Below are 20,945 nucleotides of genomic sequence, written 5' to 3' on the forward strand. Positions count from 1 at the left end.
CTCCTACGACCTGCAGCACGAGGACTCAGAAGTGGCCGAGGAGCCACCCGTCCATGAGCCACCCAAGATCGGCCCCATGTTCCGCAAGAAGACGGGCGTGGTCATCACGCAGAGTCCTGGGAAGTACTTTGTGCCTCCCCCTAAACTGTGTATCGACATGCCAGATTAATAAAATGAAATGAAATAAGGGGGTGGGATAGGGGACTCGATCCATGAGCAGAGAGCAGAAGTGCAACACTGTCCTGGCATTCACTTCAGGTCACTTGCAAATAAGGACGCAGGACGGTCCAGAAGAGCGGAGGCTTTTGATAAGCTCGCCTCTTGACTGGCCATGACCTTAATGAAATAGCACTCGTGTTGGAACCCGAACCAAGTTGTGAGCTGAGCGTGTGGCTTGTGGTTTGACCCTTCCCTGCGATAAAGTCTCTGTTCCATGGTCCTATATCTACACCGCTCCTTGAGAGGATCGCACAGGCCAAACGCCTTCGGAGGGAAGGGCATTACAACTTTTCCTGACAGCTGTACCCTATGGGATAACTCAGGAAGACGTTCCTGTAATACATATATAAATAACCAGGACTCAATTTTCTTTTCTCTTCATAGACAAACATGTTACTTCGTTCTCTGTCATATTGTCATAATGTTAGTGTGTGACAGTAGTATTATTAGGCTGTCTGAATGCTGTTAGTTGTTCTGGTTTTTGTTTTTTTCCCCCTGCGTATGCCATGCATGATGTACTGCAGTGAAATGAGTAGGGGGAAAAGGTTATGTAGCAAAGCCAAAGAACATTAGCATAAGATACCAAGCTTGATTTGGGTGAATTTATTTTCCAACAGCGGAGGTGTTTGTTGTGTTTTTTGTTTTGTTTTTTCCTCTCCACGTTATGTGCAAGTGTGGCAGCACTGCTCAAACGGAATTAATCTCCCTGTCACTTTTACATTTGTAGGTAGTCAGTCAGTGTTTACTAGAACACTATGCTTGCTATGGCTAGTACAGCAGTGTTGTACTTGTTCAAGTGAGGGCATTCCTTTATTCATGTCCCCCACCAACTGTCATTTTTTACTTGAGTGTGGACCATGCATATGTAGTTAAAGACTTGACCCCATGTTGTGATATGTATTAAGAGTATGGAGCACCTGTCTTTATGGAAGAAGTGATCAACGTGTGGCCCTCTCATGGCTTCACTTCCTGCTGTTTTTGTTTGTTTGTTTGTTTTTGTTTGTTTAATGAAGGTGGCCTGCAGCAACAATACAAGCATTAGAGTAGCAGAAGTATACTTTTATAGGCTATCTGAAGCACTAAGTTATTTTATCATATGATTCAGCAAAAAAAGCAAATGTGTTTAGTTATACAGTATGTTAAGATTTCAGGAGTGGACCAGAACGTGCATTTCTAAACTTACAGAGGTAAAGCTTAAATGCATCTCTTATACAGGTCATTATGAAATCTCCAACAGAAAATGCCTTCATGCATACTCAGCTGGCCTGAGTGAGCAGCTATTAGAGTTCATGGTAGTGGATATGGACCAATACTGTGGTGTGTGGATGGTTTTTGTTTTATTGGTTGTGTTTGTTTTGTATGTTCCTCCAGAGATCCACTGTCAGTTGTCATTGTCACAGGGGTGATGAACAGTAGCTACTGATTTTGTCTGACAATAAACTCTTATCCAAATATTGTGGATTTATCCCCATTTAAAATCTTATCCGTTCATTCCATTTATTATACACACAGTGGAATGAAAAGTTTATTATATTATTCATTATACACAATGGAAGTGCAACAAGTTGTAAACATGGTACAAGAAAAAAATAGAAAAATAAGTATGAGAAAAGTATGATGTGTCAAATGTGAGGCAGTGAGCATTTCTAAGAGTAATACAATAACAGTAATAAAATGGACAACAGCAGACAACATTGAAACAGGAGCACGTATACTAGTGTGGAGTGTAGTGAGAGTAGAGTTGAGAACACGTCATTTAAAGCAGTGAGCCTTCTGTTTACTCGTAGCGGTCCGCGATCATATACATGATGCCTTTGTTTAATAAAATCGAATTATTTTATGAAAGTTAAAATAGCAATGTAAAAAGGTCCAGCTTCATCTGAAATAATGCGGTAATTGCACGTTTTATAGCCACACGCTCCCGCACGTCATGTGTGGTCAGTTTTAACGTGGGTGTGGGAATTTACATGACAGCAGCGTTATTAAGGCAAACACTGGCACAACTTCTGTGTGGCAGCAGACGAGTGACGCAATTTTTATGTGCGGCTCCACCCAATGGTACAAGTAGGCAGAAAACAAGTTACAACGCAGGTTGAATATGGCGTCTACGATACTCTTTTGAAGTCGAAGTTTAGTCAACATTTTGAAAAAGCATGTAATGTACATTCGACGTTTGTTTAAATATCTGGGAATTGGTTTAGACAACATACAAGTCGACTTAAATAAGGGAGCCATGGTAATTCAAGGTCGTGTTCTACTTTAAAGTTAAGAGTTTTGTGGTTAGGCGTAGCTAACCTAGCAAGCTCGTTAGCTAGCTGGCTACCCAGTAAGGTAGGTTAGCTTGTTAGCTTGCTAGGCAGTTCATATAACTTTAGGTCGTGAGCATATAAACCATAAGTTAGTAAATATTTGGGAGTTACAACAAGAATAAAAAACTGTTTATCCACTACTCGTTAGTCTCGCAACTCGGTCGGTACTTGCTTCTTGAAGGCGTGAAGATGGCCCACTCGCCGGTAGCTGTTCAAGTTCCTGGAATGCAGGTAAGTTGGAAGCAAAGGTAGCTGCCGAGGCCCTTATCCCAAGATACCTGTTGGGGAAAACCAGCAACCGCAGGGTTTGTTGCAACATGTCCTGTACAAAACTTCCGTCGATACTGCAGTTTTAGATATTCAAAATGTCTGTGCTCAAAATATTTTTTTTTCTACTGGCCGAAGATAGACCCGTTTAACAGAGTAGCTACTTTGAAAATCTATCAGTAGTACATAATTGACCTTGGCAGCTGGTGCACATAACTAGGAGACCAATTGACGCTCTGGCTGAGATCCGAATTTACAATAGCTAAGTATGCTGTATCCTGCATATTTGATGGTCTCCTTAACCATTTTAAATTCAGCTGAACTCCGCAGGGCACTTCTATTTTTGGCGCAAGAGCTACGGATAAAACATATTTATCACTAGGCGAGCACCTGCAGCAGTGCTGGGCTGCACCCGTGCTAACTCCTGCGCTATCCTCCATGAAACACGGTATCTCACTTGTGTGAAAATGATTCACAGTGTTCGCTGCTTTGTGACCTTGCTTTAATGCCACATGGGAAGAATTAGTTTGACTTGCAGCACAGGAAACATCTTTGCCATTCACTGTTCTGGTCTATGTCACAATTATGCCGTTGAGTAATAGTGTAGCTAAATTGTAGACCCGTCTTGATCTTCCTCCTGGACGTGTATTTTGCAAGTTGAACCTCTCTTTTCCAGTTGAACCTCTGAGGGCAGTTCCCAGATTAATTTTAGGATTATACTAAAAAGATTCTAATGGTGATTCACCATTGGTACTGCAATTAAGGCCAGGGCTAAGTTTAATTCACGTCTGGGAAACCAGCCCTTTATGTTATGCTTTGCTTACTGACTAACACCATTGTTGCACTCTGGTGTGTTTGCTAGGCTACACCTGAATGAGACATTCTGTCACCATTTGACACTACCAGGTTATATTGTTAATCATTATGTGTCACTGTTGAGAAGTAGAGAGCCGTTTTAATGTTGGAACAGCGCTGCAGCCTGTTGAATGTTTATTCTGAACTACACTGGGGTTCAGAGTTCACAATGTTCTTCTTAGGAGGCAGCAGAGTCTCTGTTGACAGGTCTGATGTATTAGTTTCCTGTACAGAGGCACTGAAGCTTGAAGGAGTGTCTCACTGATGCACAATGGCTGGGCGTGGCCTTAAATCTAGTGTTTCTCACACTCCACTTTCTTGTGGTTAGCTGTCCCCCACACCCCCCTGAGTCTGTCTGTCATAGGTGAAAAGAGATTACTACTTGGATATGTTGCTGTGCTAAGGGTGGGTGGGGCCGCAGTGGGGTTTGCTTTATAGGAGACCAGAATTAGAAGGCATGCATATGTGACTGTGCAGTGCCTGGCGGTCTAACTTCCCCCAACCCACAGCCCTTTTTGCTGTCGGTTCGCAGACTGTAAGCGAGGACAGTGCAGAGGAAATGCAGCTGACCAATAAAGTTACCCTGGTTAGGCGGCAGATGGCTTGGTTTTTAAGCGGCTGACGTTTTTATCAGGAGGAGGCAGGCTGGTGTGCTGGCCACAAAGCAGGACGCAGTTTGCCGTTGCTCCTCCCTCCTTGAACTCTGCTTACTCCACCGGCCGCCCCTCCGTGCTGCTCCTACAGTGCGTGGTTCCAGCAGCCGCCAGGATATGACAGACGTGCCCCATGAATGGTGGAGAAGACTCGGTTACCGTGTTTAGGGCATTGGTGGCAATCGTAAAGCTTCCCGTCCTGGTGAAAGCTCCAAGCTGTTTTGCTCCTTTGGATCTGTCTTGGAATATAGGTTCGGCTTTGCCACCCGCAAAGAGCATCCCTGCTACCAGGGCTGCAGGAGCACGGTGGACAGGGAATGAGAAAGGGCAGGAGGCCCAAGCAAGGCCACAACACACAGGCCTGGCTATCCTTACTGCTCCCTGCCCCTGCCGCCACGCGCCCTGACCCATTGAAACCCCTGTGGTCTCCAGAATGCCCGGGCGGATCCCGAGGAGCTGTTCACCAAGCTAGAGCGCATTGGCAAGGGCTCGTTTGGTGAGGTCTTCAAAGGCATCGACCGCCGCTCGCAGAATGTGGTGGCTATCAAGACCATCGACCTGGAGGAGGCAGAAGACGAGATCGAGGACATCCAGCAGGAGATCACCGTGCTCAGCCAGTGCGACAGCCCCCATGTCACCAAGTACTACGGCTCCTATCTGAAGGTAGGAACCGCTCACCAGCTGGTGTTCTACCCACGAGGCGGTGTGCGCTCGGCCGCCCAGGGGTTTTATCGGCGATTTGCAAGGAGCCGCTGTGGATGTGGCATTCCTGCTTCCACATGTATGTTTGCTGCTGTCACAGGTCAGTGTGTTTTAACAGAGCATGGCATGCTATGTCACAATACCGGTATTTCTAGAAGGTTGGTAGACATGACTAATCCTACTCAGTTTTGTCAGGTGTGTGTGTGAGTGAGTGATTGAGTGAGAGAGAGACTGACTTTAGTGTTTCAACTTGTGTTTATAAAATGGCAGGGAGAGAGGGAGAGGTCAATCTTGGGTTAATTGCTTTGGTGTTAGTGGGTTGTACTTATTTGACTGGCATAATCCGAAAGCTGATGCCTTAACCATGCTGCTGAATTCATACATTAATATGTTTACATACATTTTGTGAAATGAATTGTGCTCTAACATGGTTCTAATCATATCAAACAAGCAGAATTCCCAATTACTGCATAATATATTGCTTGTTAATTTTTGTAGTATTGGCCTTTGCAGTAAATACTAATATTGCATAAGGGTGCAATATACAAATTCAATATGTGTGTGTGCGCGCGTGCGTGCATCTGCGCTGTGGCCCTCCAGACTGATCTCAGACGTTCCTGATGAGTCCTTTGTGGTCGTTTTATGGATCATGTGATCCAGCTAATGCGATGAATTTAATTGTGAATAATTAAATAGTAATAATGTAGGCCAGTCTTTAGTGTAATTACAATGTAGCATTATGCCTGTACCATGCTGCCCAGTCTCTAATGCTAAGGGAAAGTTGTACTAATTCACTGATTTTATAAAGACCCATCATTAGTGATGCTTTTCTCCCTGCTCAGGTGCAAATCTGCTAGTCTTTTGTTTTCGTTCTCCCCGTTTAGGGCAGTAAACTTTGGATCATCATGGAATATCTGGGAGGAGGCTCTGCCTTAGACCTGGTAAGGGCAACATTTTTCTTTATCTGTCCTGAGAGCATCCTTGTGCCAGGCTGAACTGCATCACGCTGAGCTGTGCATGTCCCTCGTGGCATTGACTGTTTGTCTGTGCGTGCAGCTGCGAGCCGGGCCCTTTGACGAGTACCAGATAGCCACCATGCTAAAGGAGATTCTGAAAGGACTGGACTACCTGCACTCCGAGAAGAAAATCCACAGAGACATCAAAGGTGTGTGTGTAAACAGTATATTTTGATCTGTGTGAAAAATGTTGCTGTCTGTGAAGGACAAAGGGTGTAACTCAGTTGTTTTTGCTGACTTTATTTTGATTTATTTGTTTTCTGTTGTTTGTTTGAAGGGTGGAGTTGTGTTTAGACTCAGGCTTGTTTATGAAAAGAAGCACTAATTGGAGTTTTGACTTTGATATTTGTTTTGTTTCTGAGGTTTTGTTAGAGATTATAGAGAGATTAAACATAATTGGATTAGACATTCATAGCAAAAAGCAAATATAGGCTGACCTCAACAAAATGAACTGATCCCACGTGCTCCTTGTCAATGCTATCTGTAACTGAATAAAAAGCCTGGATGAGATTCACTTGTTTATCAAATGACTTCAAAGCTAAGAACTGTGAGAAATGACTCTGTGCTGATACCCTTGTGCAGACAGTAACAAAGTGTGTGTTTGCCAAATGCTAAGTCCTAAAGATGAGTACCAAATCTTCCCCTGTGATTTTTAACTTGGTGAGAGTGCACATGGTTAGAAATTTGTTCCTCCATGCAGAATAACTATGCTCTTGCTTTTATGGTTGGATGAGAAAAAGCTTTCTTCTGGCGAGCCTGACACAGTAAGGTCATGTTTACCCCCAGGTTACAACTAACATTTGCAATTAATATAAAATATATTTATTTAAAGGTTGTAGAAGTTTTAGTGAACTACACCATGTTTCCATAGGAATCTTTCTGTACGTCACTGTGAACTTCATTGTTTTGCCTCTCAAGATTCCCTATTATTGTCCTAATGGTGGACAATAATACAAGTCTCTCTGAGGTGTGGAGCTATATTTTTATAGCAGTGGTGCAATTTTATTTTCTGTTCAGGATGTTGATGGATGGGTAAGATGGTTGGCCTGTGTGTCATGTCATATTTTATACTCTAGTGAAGATCAAGGGTACTTGGACTCAAATGTGTAAAGCTGCTTTGTGACAGCGGCTGTTGTAAAAAGCACTATAAATTTGAGTTTCACTTCTAATGGATTGTCTGGTGATGACCACTTTTTGTCATGGTTTTGCTCTGATTGAATAGTTGATATCCTGCATATTTTAAATACAAGTTACAATAGTGACTTTACAAAATAAGAATTTTCTTTGTTGCCATTATTTATATAATTATGCTGAGGGGCTCCTCTGTATATTTTTTAGACTGTTGCACTATTTGCAGTTTATTCTGGCAGCCCTTATACTTCTCATAGATTCTCATAACTTACAATGTTGCAGCTTTTCTTCATAATTTTGTGTGTGTGTGTGTGTGGTATCCTAGCTGCCAACGTGCTGCTCTCTGAGTCTGGTGAGGTGAAGCTGGCAGACTTTGGTGTTGCTGGGCAACTCACAGACACGCAGATCAAAAGGGAGACATTTGTGGGAACGCCCTTCTGGATGGCTCCTGAGGTCATCCAGCAGTCTGCTTATGACTCCAAGGTAAGATCTGCTTCATCATGGGTTGTAGGTCAGATCAGTTTATTGTTTATTGTTTATTCTCACACAAGCACTTTTCAGCCTGTGTTTTAATCAAGAAGTGAATTTGAATGATAAATGGCTTTCTGGACTGCAAAATTGTCATTTTCATTTAAGGTTTAAAAACCAAAAGATGCAACATAATGCTGAGAATTCCTTTATAAGCCAAGTTAATAACTAGTACTTTACATTTTACAAAGAATGTAAATGTATCAGTGGTTAAGGTACTGGACTTGTAATCGGAAGGTTGCTGGTTCAAGCCCCACCACTGCCAGGTTTCAACTGTTGGGTTGAAGTAAGACCCTGAGTAAGACCCTTAACCCTCAATTGCTCAAATTGTATTTAGTCATAATTAGTAAGTCACTTTGGATAAAAGTGTTAGCTAAATGCCGTAAATGTAATTCTAATGTCAGATTCTGTCAGTGACTCAGCAATCCTTCAGTAGTATACTGTATCAGTGGTCATATTCCCTTTGCTTTCCAGGCTGATATCTGGTCCTTAGGAATCACAGCCATTGAGCTGGCCAAGTGTGAGCCACCCAACTCGGACATGCACCCCATGCGGGTTCTGTTCCACATCCCGAAGAACACGCCCCCCACCCTCAATGGCGACTTCACCAAGGCCTTCAAAGAGTTTGTGGACTCCTGCCTGAACAAAGACCCTGCATTTGTACGCACAGCTGACAAGCCTCATTATATTAGTGTCAGTGGTCACTAAAGGGACAGGGCAGCATGACCAATGGTCCTGTTTAAAGTCAAATTATTTATGGGGGTTTTTTCCTAGTAGAATCTGTTGAGTCTGTTTTAGAGATTCATTATTTGTTTTTTTCCTAAAATGGGATAGCTCGGGTTATTTAGAAAGCTACTGTGTGTGTGTGTATACACACCTTTTTTCTGTCTCGGCTCGTCTCAGAGACCAACTGCAAAGGAGCTCCTGAAGCACAAGTTCATTGTAAAGAACGCCAAGAAGACCTCCTACCTCACAGAGCTGATCGACCGACTGAAGCGCTGGAAAGCCGAGGGCCACAGCGACGGAGAATCTAGCTCAGACTCTGACTCGTGAGTTTAACTTCACATGACCAGTTTGATTTAGAGAGAGAGAGAGCAATTCCGCTTAAAGGTGATTAAACCATTAGAATGTTCCAAAAGCTGCTGTAACAAGATTCAGCTTGTACACATTGCTACATCTCACTCCTACCAAACTGCTTCTCAAAAGGTAGAACACTGCTGTGTGTAGTCCACAGTAAGTCAGTTCAGATGAGCACCGTGGCTCCAAAGATTCATGGCTTAGTGCTTCATACAATGCAACTTTTAAACAGGGTGTGAAATTGTAATCCTTTATACCATAATTGCACAAATTTTATATGTCAGTGTTCATGAAATCAAGTGAGATAAAGATCCTCTCTCCCTCCCTTCAGGAGAAATTAGAAAAGGGATCATTCCAGCTAAAGTTCAGTAACAAGTTGGGTGTCTGAATGCAAATACTTGTATAGTGCCTTCAAAATGGCCACTGCTAATGCAAATCCATTTTATAAATAAACACAGTTTGTGGAGAAGGTATGTTGATGGAAGCTGTAGATGCAAGAGTAAGAGAGAGAGAATTTGTCATTTTCTTTGAATGCTATCATACAAGTCCTGAATACAATTGGCAGGATGCTTTGCATTCCAGAAACTCCCATAATGTGCAATGATGTCCATGGAAGGTGTTTTGACTTCATTCTGGTGTTTATGAATCATCATTTGAATTTGTTCAGAATCTATGAATAGAGGAACATCATGAGGGAATGGTGTTTTCACCACAAGGTTCAATTAGTCTTATTTCTGGAAAGGTTTCCATAAACTTTAGATTGGAAACAATAACTTCCACAATGCAATTTAGCAGCCTGCTGCTGAAACTCTCCCCAACCCACCACGTGGGTATGTTTTTCAAAGAGCATGTACAGTAGGCTGCTTAATAGTTTGCCAACACAGGCACCAAAAGGAGCTGTGTCAGGTTTTGCAGTCCTTGACAATTTTGCACTGTCCTTAGAAAACACGTCTGATTGTTCATGCTATGACTAAGTGCTGAAGATACCAAAAGAAACACTCCTTCACTAACTGGCAGCTAGTCAATATTGAGCATAATGAAAAGCAAAACCTACTGAAATGAAGTGAAGGGAGGAAAGGTGATGATTAACTTTTTTTAATATTTTGCAATCATGGTAACTTTACCTTAGTCACAGATGAATCATGCAAACTCTTGAGACCATTGCTAATTAAATCTTTATGTAAATATTAGTTTGTCAGCACAAACATTACACCAGCTAAATGTTAGTTACTGGAATGTTATATGTTCTTGTCCAGATGGTATTTTTCAGGAATCCTGTCTGAGGTGGTAGCCACGGTAGCTAGTTTGTTTGGAATCTGTGCATGGGTGTGGGCATCCCTGAAAGATCTTTTCAGACATCACAAATTTTAAAAAAGAAAAAACACTGACTGCCCAGTCTCAGTCCAGTCCAAGCATTTTCATTCTTGACTATATCAAGAGTCAAAATGGATTTATTTATTTATTTATTTATTTATTTATTTATTTATTTTTGTTTTTAGATGTTGGATCCAAACATTCCATTAAAATGGCTTTTTCAGTGAGAAATGTTCTAGTGTTGATGAGGCCAAAGATTTTGAACACATTCCGATACAGGAAGGGGGAAGCTGACTCATCAGACCAAGTTCCTGTTCCTTTTGCTTGGGGGGTCCTGGTGTCGTTCTCCTTACATTAGTTTGTGTGTTCAGGAGCTTCATCTTGTAATCTCTGCTTCTTTTTACCAAGGCATTGTGCATTTTCAAGATTTTCATCGTGATGCATTAATTTTTCCATTCTTCTCTAGAAAATATGTATTTGACTAACACAGTTGCTGAAATTCTTAGCTGCCAAATTCAGAGTGGCCAGAACATTTTATCATGTGTTTCTTGCCTCTCTACAGCGAGTCCAGCAGTAAGGACAATGATTCGTCACCCGAATGGTCCTTCACCACTGTCCGCAAGAAGAAGCCTGACAAACAATCCAACGGAATGGTGCATATTATTCGTATGATGTATCTTATCCATATGGGCAAATTGACATATGGATGTGTGTTGCTTGATCGAACTGTTTCCTACCATGTGTGTTCTCCTTTGCTCTCACCTGTCAGGACCAAGAGGTACAGAAAAAATCAGCCAGCCTGTCTACAGTGATGAGTCCAATATTTACTGAGGTAAGGGCAGTTTCCACCTGTTAAGGGCATGCATTAAAGCAATGCTCCAATCAGTTTGCATGTCACTGTGATTTAAAATGGCTAAAAGACATCAGTCCTACTAAGGGTTATGCATTAGTAAGTTAGGCATAGGTTTTGCTAGATTGGATACCTTTCTGCAGCAATAGTGCTGTACGTCCAAATTGTAAACATGAAGCTGTTTTATATGGGAAAACCTGTGGTGATGGGTAGATTTTACAGACCATTGCCAAATATTGTTGAGGGTTCTCAAAATGCTGGAAGAAGGGAGGTCCAGTCCCTGCTGATTTAAGGATCTGCGTTTCTGCCCCAATGCAGTTTTTTGTAGTGGAAAGTAATGATTCTCAGAGTTGATGTTCTTATCTACATTAGAGTAGTAGAGTAGTTCTTCTCTACATTGTCAGCATAAGGCATGTCGAGAAGAAAGGTTGTATACAGCTAGCGACACTGGAGCGTTTCTCTTTGACCATGGTAGGGTGGCTAATGTGAAGGATGGTGGTGGGCTAGCTAAACCAAGCAGGCTTGGCTATCCCAGCAGCCCAGTTGCTTTTAAAATGAAGACATTACATGAGCTTGAATAGCTTAACGGATTCTACAGCAGAATAAGTTTGTGAAGCAGGTCAAACTTGGCCACTCATCATACTGACTATCCTATAAGATAGACATGTTTCATTTATAAAGAAACTGGTTGTACATAATTCTGTCATCGAAAAGTGATACAAATGTGCAAATTAATTAAAATTGCGTTAAACATTTCAAGTGGTTGAGTTCACTAAGCTCGTAAATGTATGTTAAAACAAGAAATTGCAATACACAGCAATGCCAGAAGATATTTTCATACGCCTTCATTGCCATGTGGGGAATGTCATTACTTCAAGTAATCTTTTGGCTCTGGTCTACTCGTATCCTAGAGGTGGGGGGGGGGGACAGGACAGGACAGGACAGGACAGGACATCATATCACATCACCCTGAAAGAAAAGGTCCTAAAATAAAGTTTACAACTAATGTCAGCTGCCTTGGCTATGGTTTTGGTGTAGTAACTGAACTTGTTGGCATCGAGTCCGTGCCAAAGAGGTGGCCTCGGCAGCTGGGTTAGAATTGGTGTGTACTTTCCTGCTGTTGAACTCTCCTTTTGCATGTGTATATCTTTACACTGGACCATGTGGTTCTGACATTCTGCAAAGTTTTACTAATATTTTACTAAGTTGAACCATGTCATGGTACCAGTGGCCCTACAATAGTGTTTTTTTACTCTGCACCATCGTTGTTCAGGTTGGAAGAATATTCTAGGAGCTCTGTTCCCATAGCAGACGTATTTATGTACATTTACAGCATTTAGCAGACGCTCTTATCCAGAGCGACTTACAAAAGTGCTGTCATTTACTCATAGAATATATCCCAGTACAGTAGGTTAGTCCAACATACCAATGAACTAGAATACTGTAGAATACAGGGATCAATGCTGATGTCTAGAAGTACTTTATGTACTTACAAGCTTGCTTCCTTACTTACAATACTGACTACCAACTCCTGCATAGGTGTAGGAAGCGAGCAGCTCTGCGCCTCCAATGATGGTGTGTTCTGACCTTTTAGCTGAAGCTACAGCACAGGGACGGGGACGTGAGGAGGGCCGTGGTGGAGGAGCTGGAGAAGGGCATGCACACCGCTGAGGACCTCTGCCCCGGGCTCACAGACAAGATGATCAGTCACATCCTCGAGAGGGTGCAGAGGTCGGTCCCACTGCTTCTTTAGACACGCTCTACTCCAACCTGAAGGCACGCCAGCAGCCTGTTTGGTGTGCATGCCCATGAGGGTGGAGGAAAGAAGCTCGCATGCTGGAAATTAGATGTTCATTAGCATTTGCAAGGAGGGCCTGATCCTAGTGGGTGGAGAGTTTAGCCTTTTGTAGCGACCGCTCCAGAACCTGCTTATCTGCTGTTTAACACCTGCCTTCTTGTCCAAACACGCCTTGACAGTGTCTTGTTTTTGTTTTTCTTTTGTTTTCTAAATTCTGAATTTCTTCTGCAGGTTCTCTGTCAGTTAGTCTGGTGGGGAATTAAGCAGAACATACGACTAAGGAGCTGGATGACTGAGCGATTCATCAGGCCTCTACAATCTCAGCTCTTCCTGTTCACTGAATATTAGTACACACACACACACACACACGTGTGCGTGTGCTCCCTCTCCCTCCTCCCACCATACTGGGATGGGAAGGACCTGAGGTTACACACATTCAATCATAACCAAAAGGAATTTCCTTTTTCCCAAAGATATAAATGTTTGTGTAATTGTATTTATATAATTTTGCTATGTGCTTTTGTTTTAGCCTTCAGCTGGTGCCCAATAATGTGTGTTACAGTTATTTTAGACTGTTTTTTACATTGAGAGATTTGGAGTCACAGACATCCTTACTGATTTTTCTGTTGAGCGTTGCACATGTCCGTTCTCACACACACACACACACACACACATATATATATATATATATAATAAATTTTGTTTTTGTTTGTTTGCTCTTTGTTATTTTAGGCTTCTATCAGTCATATTTATGTGTGGGAGGTTGATGGTTTTTTTTTTTTTGTGTCCCCTGGAATAAGGGAAGGATTTGTTATACATTCTACACACTGTTACTTGTAGCATTATAGAACTGCTGTATGGTAAAACCTTCATATCACCTAAAAAAAACAAAAAAACAAACAAAAAAAAAAACATAGAAATACCTCAGATTAAGCAATCAAATGAAAGAAAACTAAAAAGTAACCCTAACAAACTAGTTTAATATTTTTAATTTTTTACAAATTTTTTTATTGTGCATTAAGCACCTGAGGTCAAGTTACGGAAGAGGGATTTTGCTGTGCAAAAAATGCTTCCGCTTTTGACAGGAAAGAACAAAGATTGTTTCAGAAAGTTTATTTTGTACTCTGAAATTGGCAGTATAAAACATTTTTCATGTTATTTTTTTTAAATCTTATTTTCCCCTTTGGCCCCCAGGTGTGGGACTGTTGCTGACATAGGAGTAGTTGACCTTTGTCAATAAATCTTGTGTCCCTTGTTTTTCTGTCCTGTCCACTTTTATAATGTCTTGCAGGTTTCTGAGCTAATATTTTATTAAAATCTGAGATCCGTGGGAGATGTACTGTACTTCTGAAGGAAAGGCACTACACACACTTTTTAGTGGGCAGGGCAGTTTTATACACTCTCTGCACACATTCCACTTCCTTTGAGTAGATCTCGAGGAAGGGGTGCACTTCTTTAGCCAGCGGAGGAACGTCCATACGGAAAACCTACAGTTCAGAAACCAAGTGCTAGTGATATTTGGGCTCTTTACAAGCACCGACACAGGAATTTGGATGGATTTCAGGCTTTTAAATACAGGAGTTTTCTTTGGGTTAGGGGTTTTGTTTGTTTGATTTCATGTTGTCATAGACCATTCGCTACAAAGGGATCTTTTTCTGCCAAGATTTTTCATCAAGATTAGGGTGCCATCACTGGTATGGTGGTGAGGTCATCAGTGCTGCTTTTGGCTGGGAGATACTATGCCAACATCTCGTTGTGCCTAAAGTTCAATTCTGTATGTATAATTGTCATTATATCCTCAAAAATAGCATAAAAGGATGTCATGTTGCCAGATTGAGGTTTGAGAGCAATAAGGTGTTTGGTAGATTTTTTTTTTTATATATATTTCTTTACAGATATGTAGATATAAAACTAGGTTTTGTAAATTTTTCTCTGAGCTTTTGTAAATGTTATGGAAATTGCTACACATATCTGTTAAAGCTGTATCATATCTATAGGCCTTTTTTCTTTTGCTTCAACTGTCACAAATTACTTTTTGGTTTGGTTTGACAAATAAAGATGTAAATTATGACACTGCATTTGGTACTTTCCTGATATGCCCTTGAACTTGTGTGGTTTTTAAGATTAAGAAACCCTTTTTAAAGATTTTTGCCCATAAGTTTCATTTAATTTTTTATATAACCTTCATTGCCTTTGGAAACTGTTGAAGTTGGGCAGTAAAAAATGAATACTGTCAGAATAGCTTTTGCAGTTGACTGAGTGCTTCAGTTTGTAACCTTTTAAATCACTTCCAAATCATTTTCAACAGAAAGCTCAGTACCACTCCTGCTGACATATGCAGGTGTCCAGCACAGGTCCGGCTGGGTCTACTGGCCAAATGTAATCTCACATGAGCCTGAGATGGTTTGTTCGGGTGCTGCTTCTGAGGATTCACCCTCTGCGTTCTAGCCCTCCACTAGCCCTGCAGGCTGCCAGATGAGAGCCATATGTGCCCTCCCAGGTTGGGGCAAAAACGTGCGTATTCTGACCCTACGTCCGAGTCTGCTGTCCCTCTACAACCTCGCCTGAGGAGAACGAGTTAACGAGCATCATAGAGTGTAGGCCTGCAGGGCTGGGAGCTGACGTGGAGCAGCACCAACTGCTTGTTTCAATCTCTCGGAGACTCTGGGCCATTGCAGGGTCCCAGCTCAGCCGAGAAGGGCAAGGTAGCCGCTTGTGAAGCCTGGCCAAGTGGAAGCCCTGCTTCAGGAGTGGAGAGAACCTCCACAACTCACTTGCTGGCAGGCGCAGCCAGGGGTAAGCCACAGCACTGTTTGTACGCCTGCAATGGAGAACGTGCACAGCTTTGACCAGCACACACTTGTTACCAGTTTGTATGCAGTTTAAGAGATCCTATTAAGAGTATTATTTTTCACTGCAATACGCCCTTTTCTTCACCCAGCTTTGCTGTGTTGAAGCTGGCTTGGTATGAAGTATTTCAAGAACACCCATCTGTCTGGAGTGCTTTATGTTTTTACTTTACATTTAATAAACAGTTAAGATTAGGTTATTTTGATTTTTTTTTTTTTTTTGCCAAAAACTCCTGTGTTTCACTATACAAATTTCATTTAGATTTGCTTTACCCTTGGTCTAGCTTCCAGAAAGGCATTTAATGCAGCTACTGACAGCTTGTTAACAGATTCCTGTATTAAGAGCCTCTGAAGCTACCTGCTTACAGACATTGGTGAGCAGGTCAGGTGAAGATCTGCATTGCCATGTATCATAATGGTCCTTGCAGTATGTCCTTTATACCGCAAAATAAAAAAAAAATTATTTTGTGGTACTTAATTTTATGTTGACACCTTCACCAAGATAAATTCTTGGTACACTTAGAATAAAGATTCTGATTATGGCAAGCATTTTACTATAGAAGTAAAAATATAATAGTTTATTGTTCAAAAAATGTGAAATTTCCAGTCTTCAAAAAGTGTCTTTGATCAAAAAGTGCTTGTGCTTGGAGGTGAGTTTGTGAATACTGGTCCAGCTGAAGGTATTTATTTTGATGTTGCTCAAACTGTAACCATGACTGCCAACAGGAAACTGGACTTCAGCCAGGAAGCTCTGGCCTTTTGCCTGTTTGGACTTGGACCATAGTGGTATTGATATTTTTATGTTTTGATTTATTTTCACTCAGGTATTACACTTTATTTGTGCTCATAATTAATATGTATTAATTATGGATTAATGCTCATGCAGTGGAGGGCCTCTTCTAGCCTTTCCAAGGGAGTAGAAGAGGGCCTCTTCTAGCCTTTCCAAGGGAGTAGACCCTGGTATGGCTCCTTGAGGATGCTGGCTACTTGGAGGTGGATTTGTATGAGCCACTTCAAGCAGCTGTATCTGTAACCTTGACCTCTGCCATGGAAAGAGAACAAAGATGATGCTTTTTTTTAAAAGCCTTGTTTAAAGACTCCCTAATTAAGGGCAAGTAAGTAGTGAAGGAATTCATATAAGAAACCATAGAACTGGCCCAGATGAATATAAAAGGGTAAGAACATAAAGTTTGCTTAGAGGATGTTGTGAATTCTAACACAGCAACCAAATATGAAACCTTTTCAAAGGCTGGGCAAAGTCTTGCCCAGTTGTCCCTCACCTCATTCAATTTCTTTAAAGCTGCTGTCCTACCCCATCTCAACCCCATCTCCAAAGCCAAATATGCACACTCAGCACTTTGCATACCCTTCCGTGTTCTGTGTGCAGGCAGGAAGGACCACCTTTCCAAAGAGGAGTTTCCTGTGAGTCAGGATTGCATGACAGAGCCCAAGTCAATCAAAGACCTTTTTTTTCATAATAGCCATCTGGATGACAGTTTAGGCTAGTCTGAAAATACATCTAGCTTGTGTTCCCAGCTTGCATCCAAGTAGTATGTGCCCATGGATTGCTCTTTTTGATTCACAGTCATCTAGAGCTCTTTTCTGCTTACACAGAGGCTGAGCAGCAAATCCTCTGTAGCCCATTTCAATGGGCACACACTGCGTTCTCTACCCCTTTTTCCGGTACTCATACACCAAGTCTGCATATTTGGCTCACTTCCTTTTGTTGGCTTCCTCCATCCTCTCCTCTTAGGGCACAGTGAGCTCCAGCTTGACCACCTGCTTTGATGTTTCCCAGATCGGCACACTGACCACCACAATGTCTGTTCTGTGGGTGGTCTCTGTAATTTTGTCCAGAAAATTGAGCTGCTTCCCCAAATTGACCCTTATCTGCCAGTCATGTATTGTTTCCAAAAAGCCCTGCTGCTGCTTTTGGCTGAGGTAGGGGTTTCTTACCTACTCTGACAAGTGTCACTGCCAGAGTTGATAGTTGGACGCATTGGTCTTTGGCACTGAAGATGGTGTTAGCAATAGCCTTCAGCATGTGGTCATGCTGCCAGCAGTAACAACATTCACCTAGTACATTTGGGCAGCAACTAAGGATGTCCAGTGTTTTTTCTTGAGGCAGGAGAGACATGCTGGTGCATCAACGTTTTCCCAGCTGAAGAGGTTAGATGGACTTGGAAGGATGTCATAAGTGGACTGTATTATGAATTTTATGTGGGAGGGCTTAGCCTGTCACAACTTGGACCAGGAGTCAGGAGGTCCACCACCAAAAGTACCTACAATGGGTGCATGAACATCAGGATTGAACCATGGAGCAACAGAAGAAGTTGGCCTGGTCTGATGAATCACATTTTCTTTTGTCATGTGGACGGCCATGCACCTCACTTACCCAGGAAGGAGATGGCACCAAGATGCACTATGGGAAGAAGGCAAGCCAACGGAAGCAATGTGACAGTCTTAGCAATATTCTGCTGAGAAAATGTGCATATTTGTATTCATGTAGAGGTTACTTTGACACATACCACATACCTTAACTTTGTTGTAGACCAAGTATATATTTTTATGGTAACTGTATTCCCTAACTGCAGTGGCCTCTTTCAGCAGGACAGTGCACCCTGCCACACAGCAAAAATTGTTCAGAAATTATTTGAGGAATATGACAAAGAGTTCAAGGTGTTGACTTGGCCTCCAACTCCCCAGATCTTAATTCATTTCATGTGTTTGAAAAACAAATCCCATCCATGGAGGCCTCACCTCACAACATACAGGACTTAAAAAAATCTGCTGCTAACATGTTGATGCCAAATACCACAAGGGCACCTTCAGTGATTTTGTGAAGGCCATGCCTCACAATGGGTCACAGCTATTCTGATGGGACAAGGGGGACCTACATAGTATTTAGGACATTTTTTTAACAATTTTATTTTTTGAGAGGTGATCAAAAGTTTGTCAAAATAAAATCAAGAGAGTTTTGCTAGAGTTGTGGTACGCTCCCATCATCGTTGGGTGTAAAGTGGTCCAGATAACTGACTTTTTCTGTCTTTATTTTCCAATAAAATCAGCCATGTTTAACATTATTGTGAGTTTTTAACAACCAATGTGACATTGTCAACAACTAGATGAGCTCTGTCCAGCACCAAACAGGAAGCAGCAAAGCAAGTAGAGGAACATCTCTGGTAGGTGGATGAGAGGAAACTCTGGAGATGTCTCAGACGTCACGGTTCTGGCCTTTTTTGTTGTTGTTGTTGTTGTTGTTTTCAGAACAAACCACACACAAGGGAAACTGGCCAAATGCTGCTTCTGTTTCTGCTCCATTGTTCAACAGTTTATCATCTTGTAAATGTCCTAAAGGAGCTCAAAAAGAAGTTGCAGTCTTGTTGCTATCTTGTAAATAGTGATTCCCAGTCTGCAAAATCAAAGTATGTGACTTAAAAACTGTATAACTAATGACACATTGTCTTTAGGTTGTTAGACTTTAGTCTTCTATAAGTCTTTTATAAAACGTTTTCTAGTGTATAGTTAGCATAACACATACTTACCCTGTAGTAAATAGAAGACCAGTTGAGCAGCACTGCTGTCATTAAATGGACAGATTCAATTTGCTCTGGAGTGCCACAGGTACCTACAAGAGAAAGAGTTTTCAATGTATAAAACTACAAAGACCCTGTGAGAACACAGAGTTTAGTTATATTTTCAGCATTTGGCAGACACTTTTATCTAAAGGTATGCATTTATCATTATGACAGTATGTATGCTACCTAGGAAACCCATGACCTTGGGGCTTCTCACATCTTGCGCTATCTGCTCTACCAGGTGTCCACTCAAATCTGCCCTATGTCTATCACCAAGTCTCAAAAATAAACAGAGAACTGAACTGTTCTAAAAATCAATATATTTGTTAATCTGTACACAACTCCTGTTTAGATTACCACTGATAGAATTGATAAAGAGGAGAAGCAGAAGAAAGGTGTACCTGGGTAGTTCTGGAAGGCAGAACCTCACAGTGAAAGTGAAGGTGAGGTCACATGTGTCTGAGTTAGAGAATGCAGGAGCTCAGCAAAAATCTGAAATAAAGCCACACCCCTTTACTTGCCTGCCCACTGAAATGAAATCATGAACCATTACACTGATTTGAAAAAAAGATTATACTTATGATTCACTTTTAATTTGTTTTGGAAGTGGTTTCAGGAGTTCCAACTATACCTAGGTATACAAAATACAAAACATTTGACTTATGCTTAGTAATCCACATTTATATGTGATATACACATAAAACATACATAAAAATAACTTACATAACTGCCACAGTGGTGACAAAACTCGAGCCCAAAGCATACCCTTTCTAAATTTTAAAGATGTTCACCCACTTTGTTGAAAAAGTCATTTCCGAGGTTTTTTTGTTTTTTTTTTGCTTCAAAGGCGCAATAATTACGAACGTTTAAATTAAAGCCTTAGCACGGTACTTCAGTCAGGCTAACGTATCACCATGTAATTCACTTATTCTACGTATTCTGCAAGAAGATTACTAAATAATATTATGAAAACATAAAGACATAAGTCATACAGAAGGGCCCTCTTACGACAGACACGCAGGAGGCACAGAAATGTATCCTCATGCACGTTACAAATATTGGAATCGTGCACATGCTTTGTTGAAGCACCATAATTTTCACAAATAACAGCAATGGGTAGATAGTTTGTGAGACAGTATTCTACAACTACAAACTACGTACAACTGTATAACGTATATGAATTGCTAACCTAATCGTTTTATGTTACCTTGATCTCAAAAGTGTGTTCGCTGTCAAATAAAAACAGGACCCCAAGATAAACCCAGTTACATTCTATTTGGTTTCTTTCGGAATTGGAGGGCTCAAAGTGTTTTCTCCTGCAGCTCATTCTCACTCATGCCCTTACGAAGTGACGCCTTAGAATATTAGATAGCTAGCTAGCTAGATAGATAGATAACTAAGAATTTATCTGAGATAAATTTTGTCTATTTATAAGCCGCTTTTATTTAATCTATATAAGAACATCAACACATCGCTAATAGGCTATTTCAAAATTGTATAAATGTTGTGTTAATGAACAAAGTAACCCTTTATATAACTGTTCCCTCGTGGCATCAAAGAATTGCTCAGTTAAGCAAAGATTCAGTTTAGGTTCTCCTTACATCTATTAATTTACTAAAGATAGGAATTGAAGTGTGCAAGAAAGAAGAAACTTTAAAAAAAAATGAAAAGTACCTTTTCTCTCAACTAGCGTTTCTCAGTTGCATATCGCCTTGAATTTGCCATTTCAGAAGTTTTTATAAGTTAGAATATTTTCTTATCTTTTTGGAAAACAAAAACTACCAAAAAAAAAATAAAAA

The 20,945-nt window shown here is 41.2% G+C and overlaps 2 protein-coding genes and 1 long non-coding RNA gene across 3 annotated transcripts in view; 2 read left to right on the top strand and 1 right to left on the bottom strand.

The window, feature by feature from the left end:
• Nucleotides 1-990, top strand: part of tmem185 (transmembrane protein 185) — a 4,393-nt gene extending 3,403 nt beyond the window's left edge. Inside the window, exon 7 of the mRNA XM_027017774.3 lies at nt 1-990. This exon is cut by the window's left edge and continues 76 nt beyond it. Coding sequence (XP_026873575.1) covers nt 1-169 — 169 coding nt within the window. The 3' untranslated portion in view covers nt 170-990.
• A 1,207-nt stretch (nt 991-2,197) lies between these two features.
• Nucleotides 2,198-14,790, top strand: stk26 (serine/threonine protein kinase 26). Its single transcript, XM_027019181.3, has 11 exons — nt 2,198-2,759; nt 4,736-4,966; nt 5,890-5,946; nt 6,062-6,170; nt 7,478-7,635; nt 8,155-8,340; nt 8,584-8,729; nt 10,634-10,724; nt 10,841-10,903; nt 12,516-12,652; nt 12,951-14,790. The coding sequence occupies exons 1-11, from the start codon at nt 2,718-2,720 to the stop codon at nt 12,964-12,966; spliced, it is 1,236 nt and encodes a 411-aa protein (XP_026874982.1). The 5' UTR covers nt 2,198-2,717; the 3' UTR covers nt 12,967-14,790.
• Nucleotides 14,791-18,610: 3,820 nt separating this feature from the next.
• Nucleotides 18,611-19,631, bottom strand: LOC145658941 (uncharacterized). The gene is made up of 3 exons (XR_014124831.1): nt 19,548-19,631; nt 19,114-19,196; nt 18,611-18,980 (listed from the first exon to the last, which is right to left on the bottom strand). It is a non-coding gene; the product is annotated as an uncharacterized LOC145658941 (long non-coding RNA).
• Nucleotides 19,632-20,945: the final 1,314 nt, after the last annotated feature.

Source organism: Electrophorus electricus, chromosome 8, assembly GCF_041902795.1.
Source record: "Electrophorus electricus isolate QZ-2024a chromosome 8, ASM4190279v1, whole genome shotgun sequence".
In the NCBI taxonomy this organism is placed as follows: Eukaryota; Metazoa; Chordata; class Actinopteri; order Gymnotiformes; family Gymnotidae; genus Electrophorus; species Electrophorus electricus.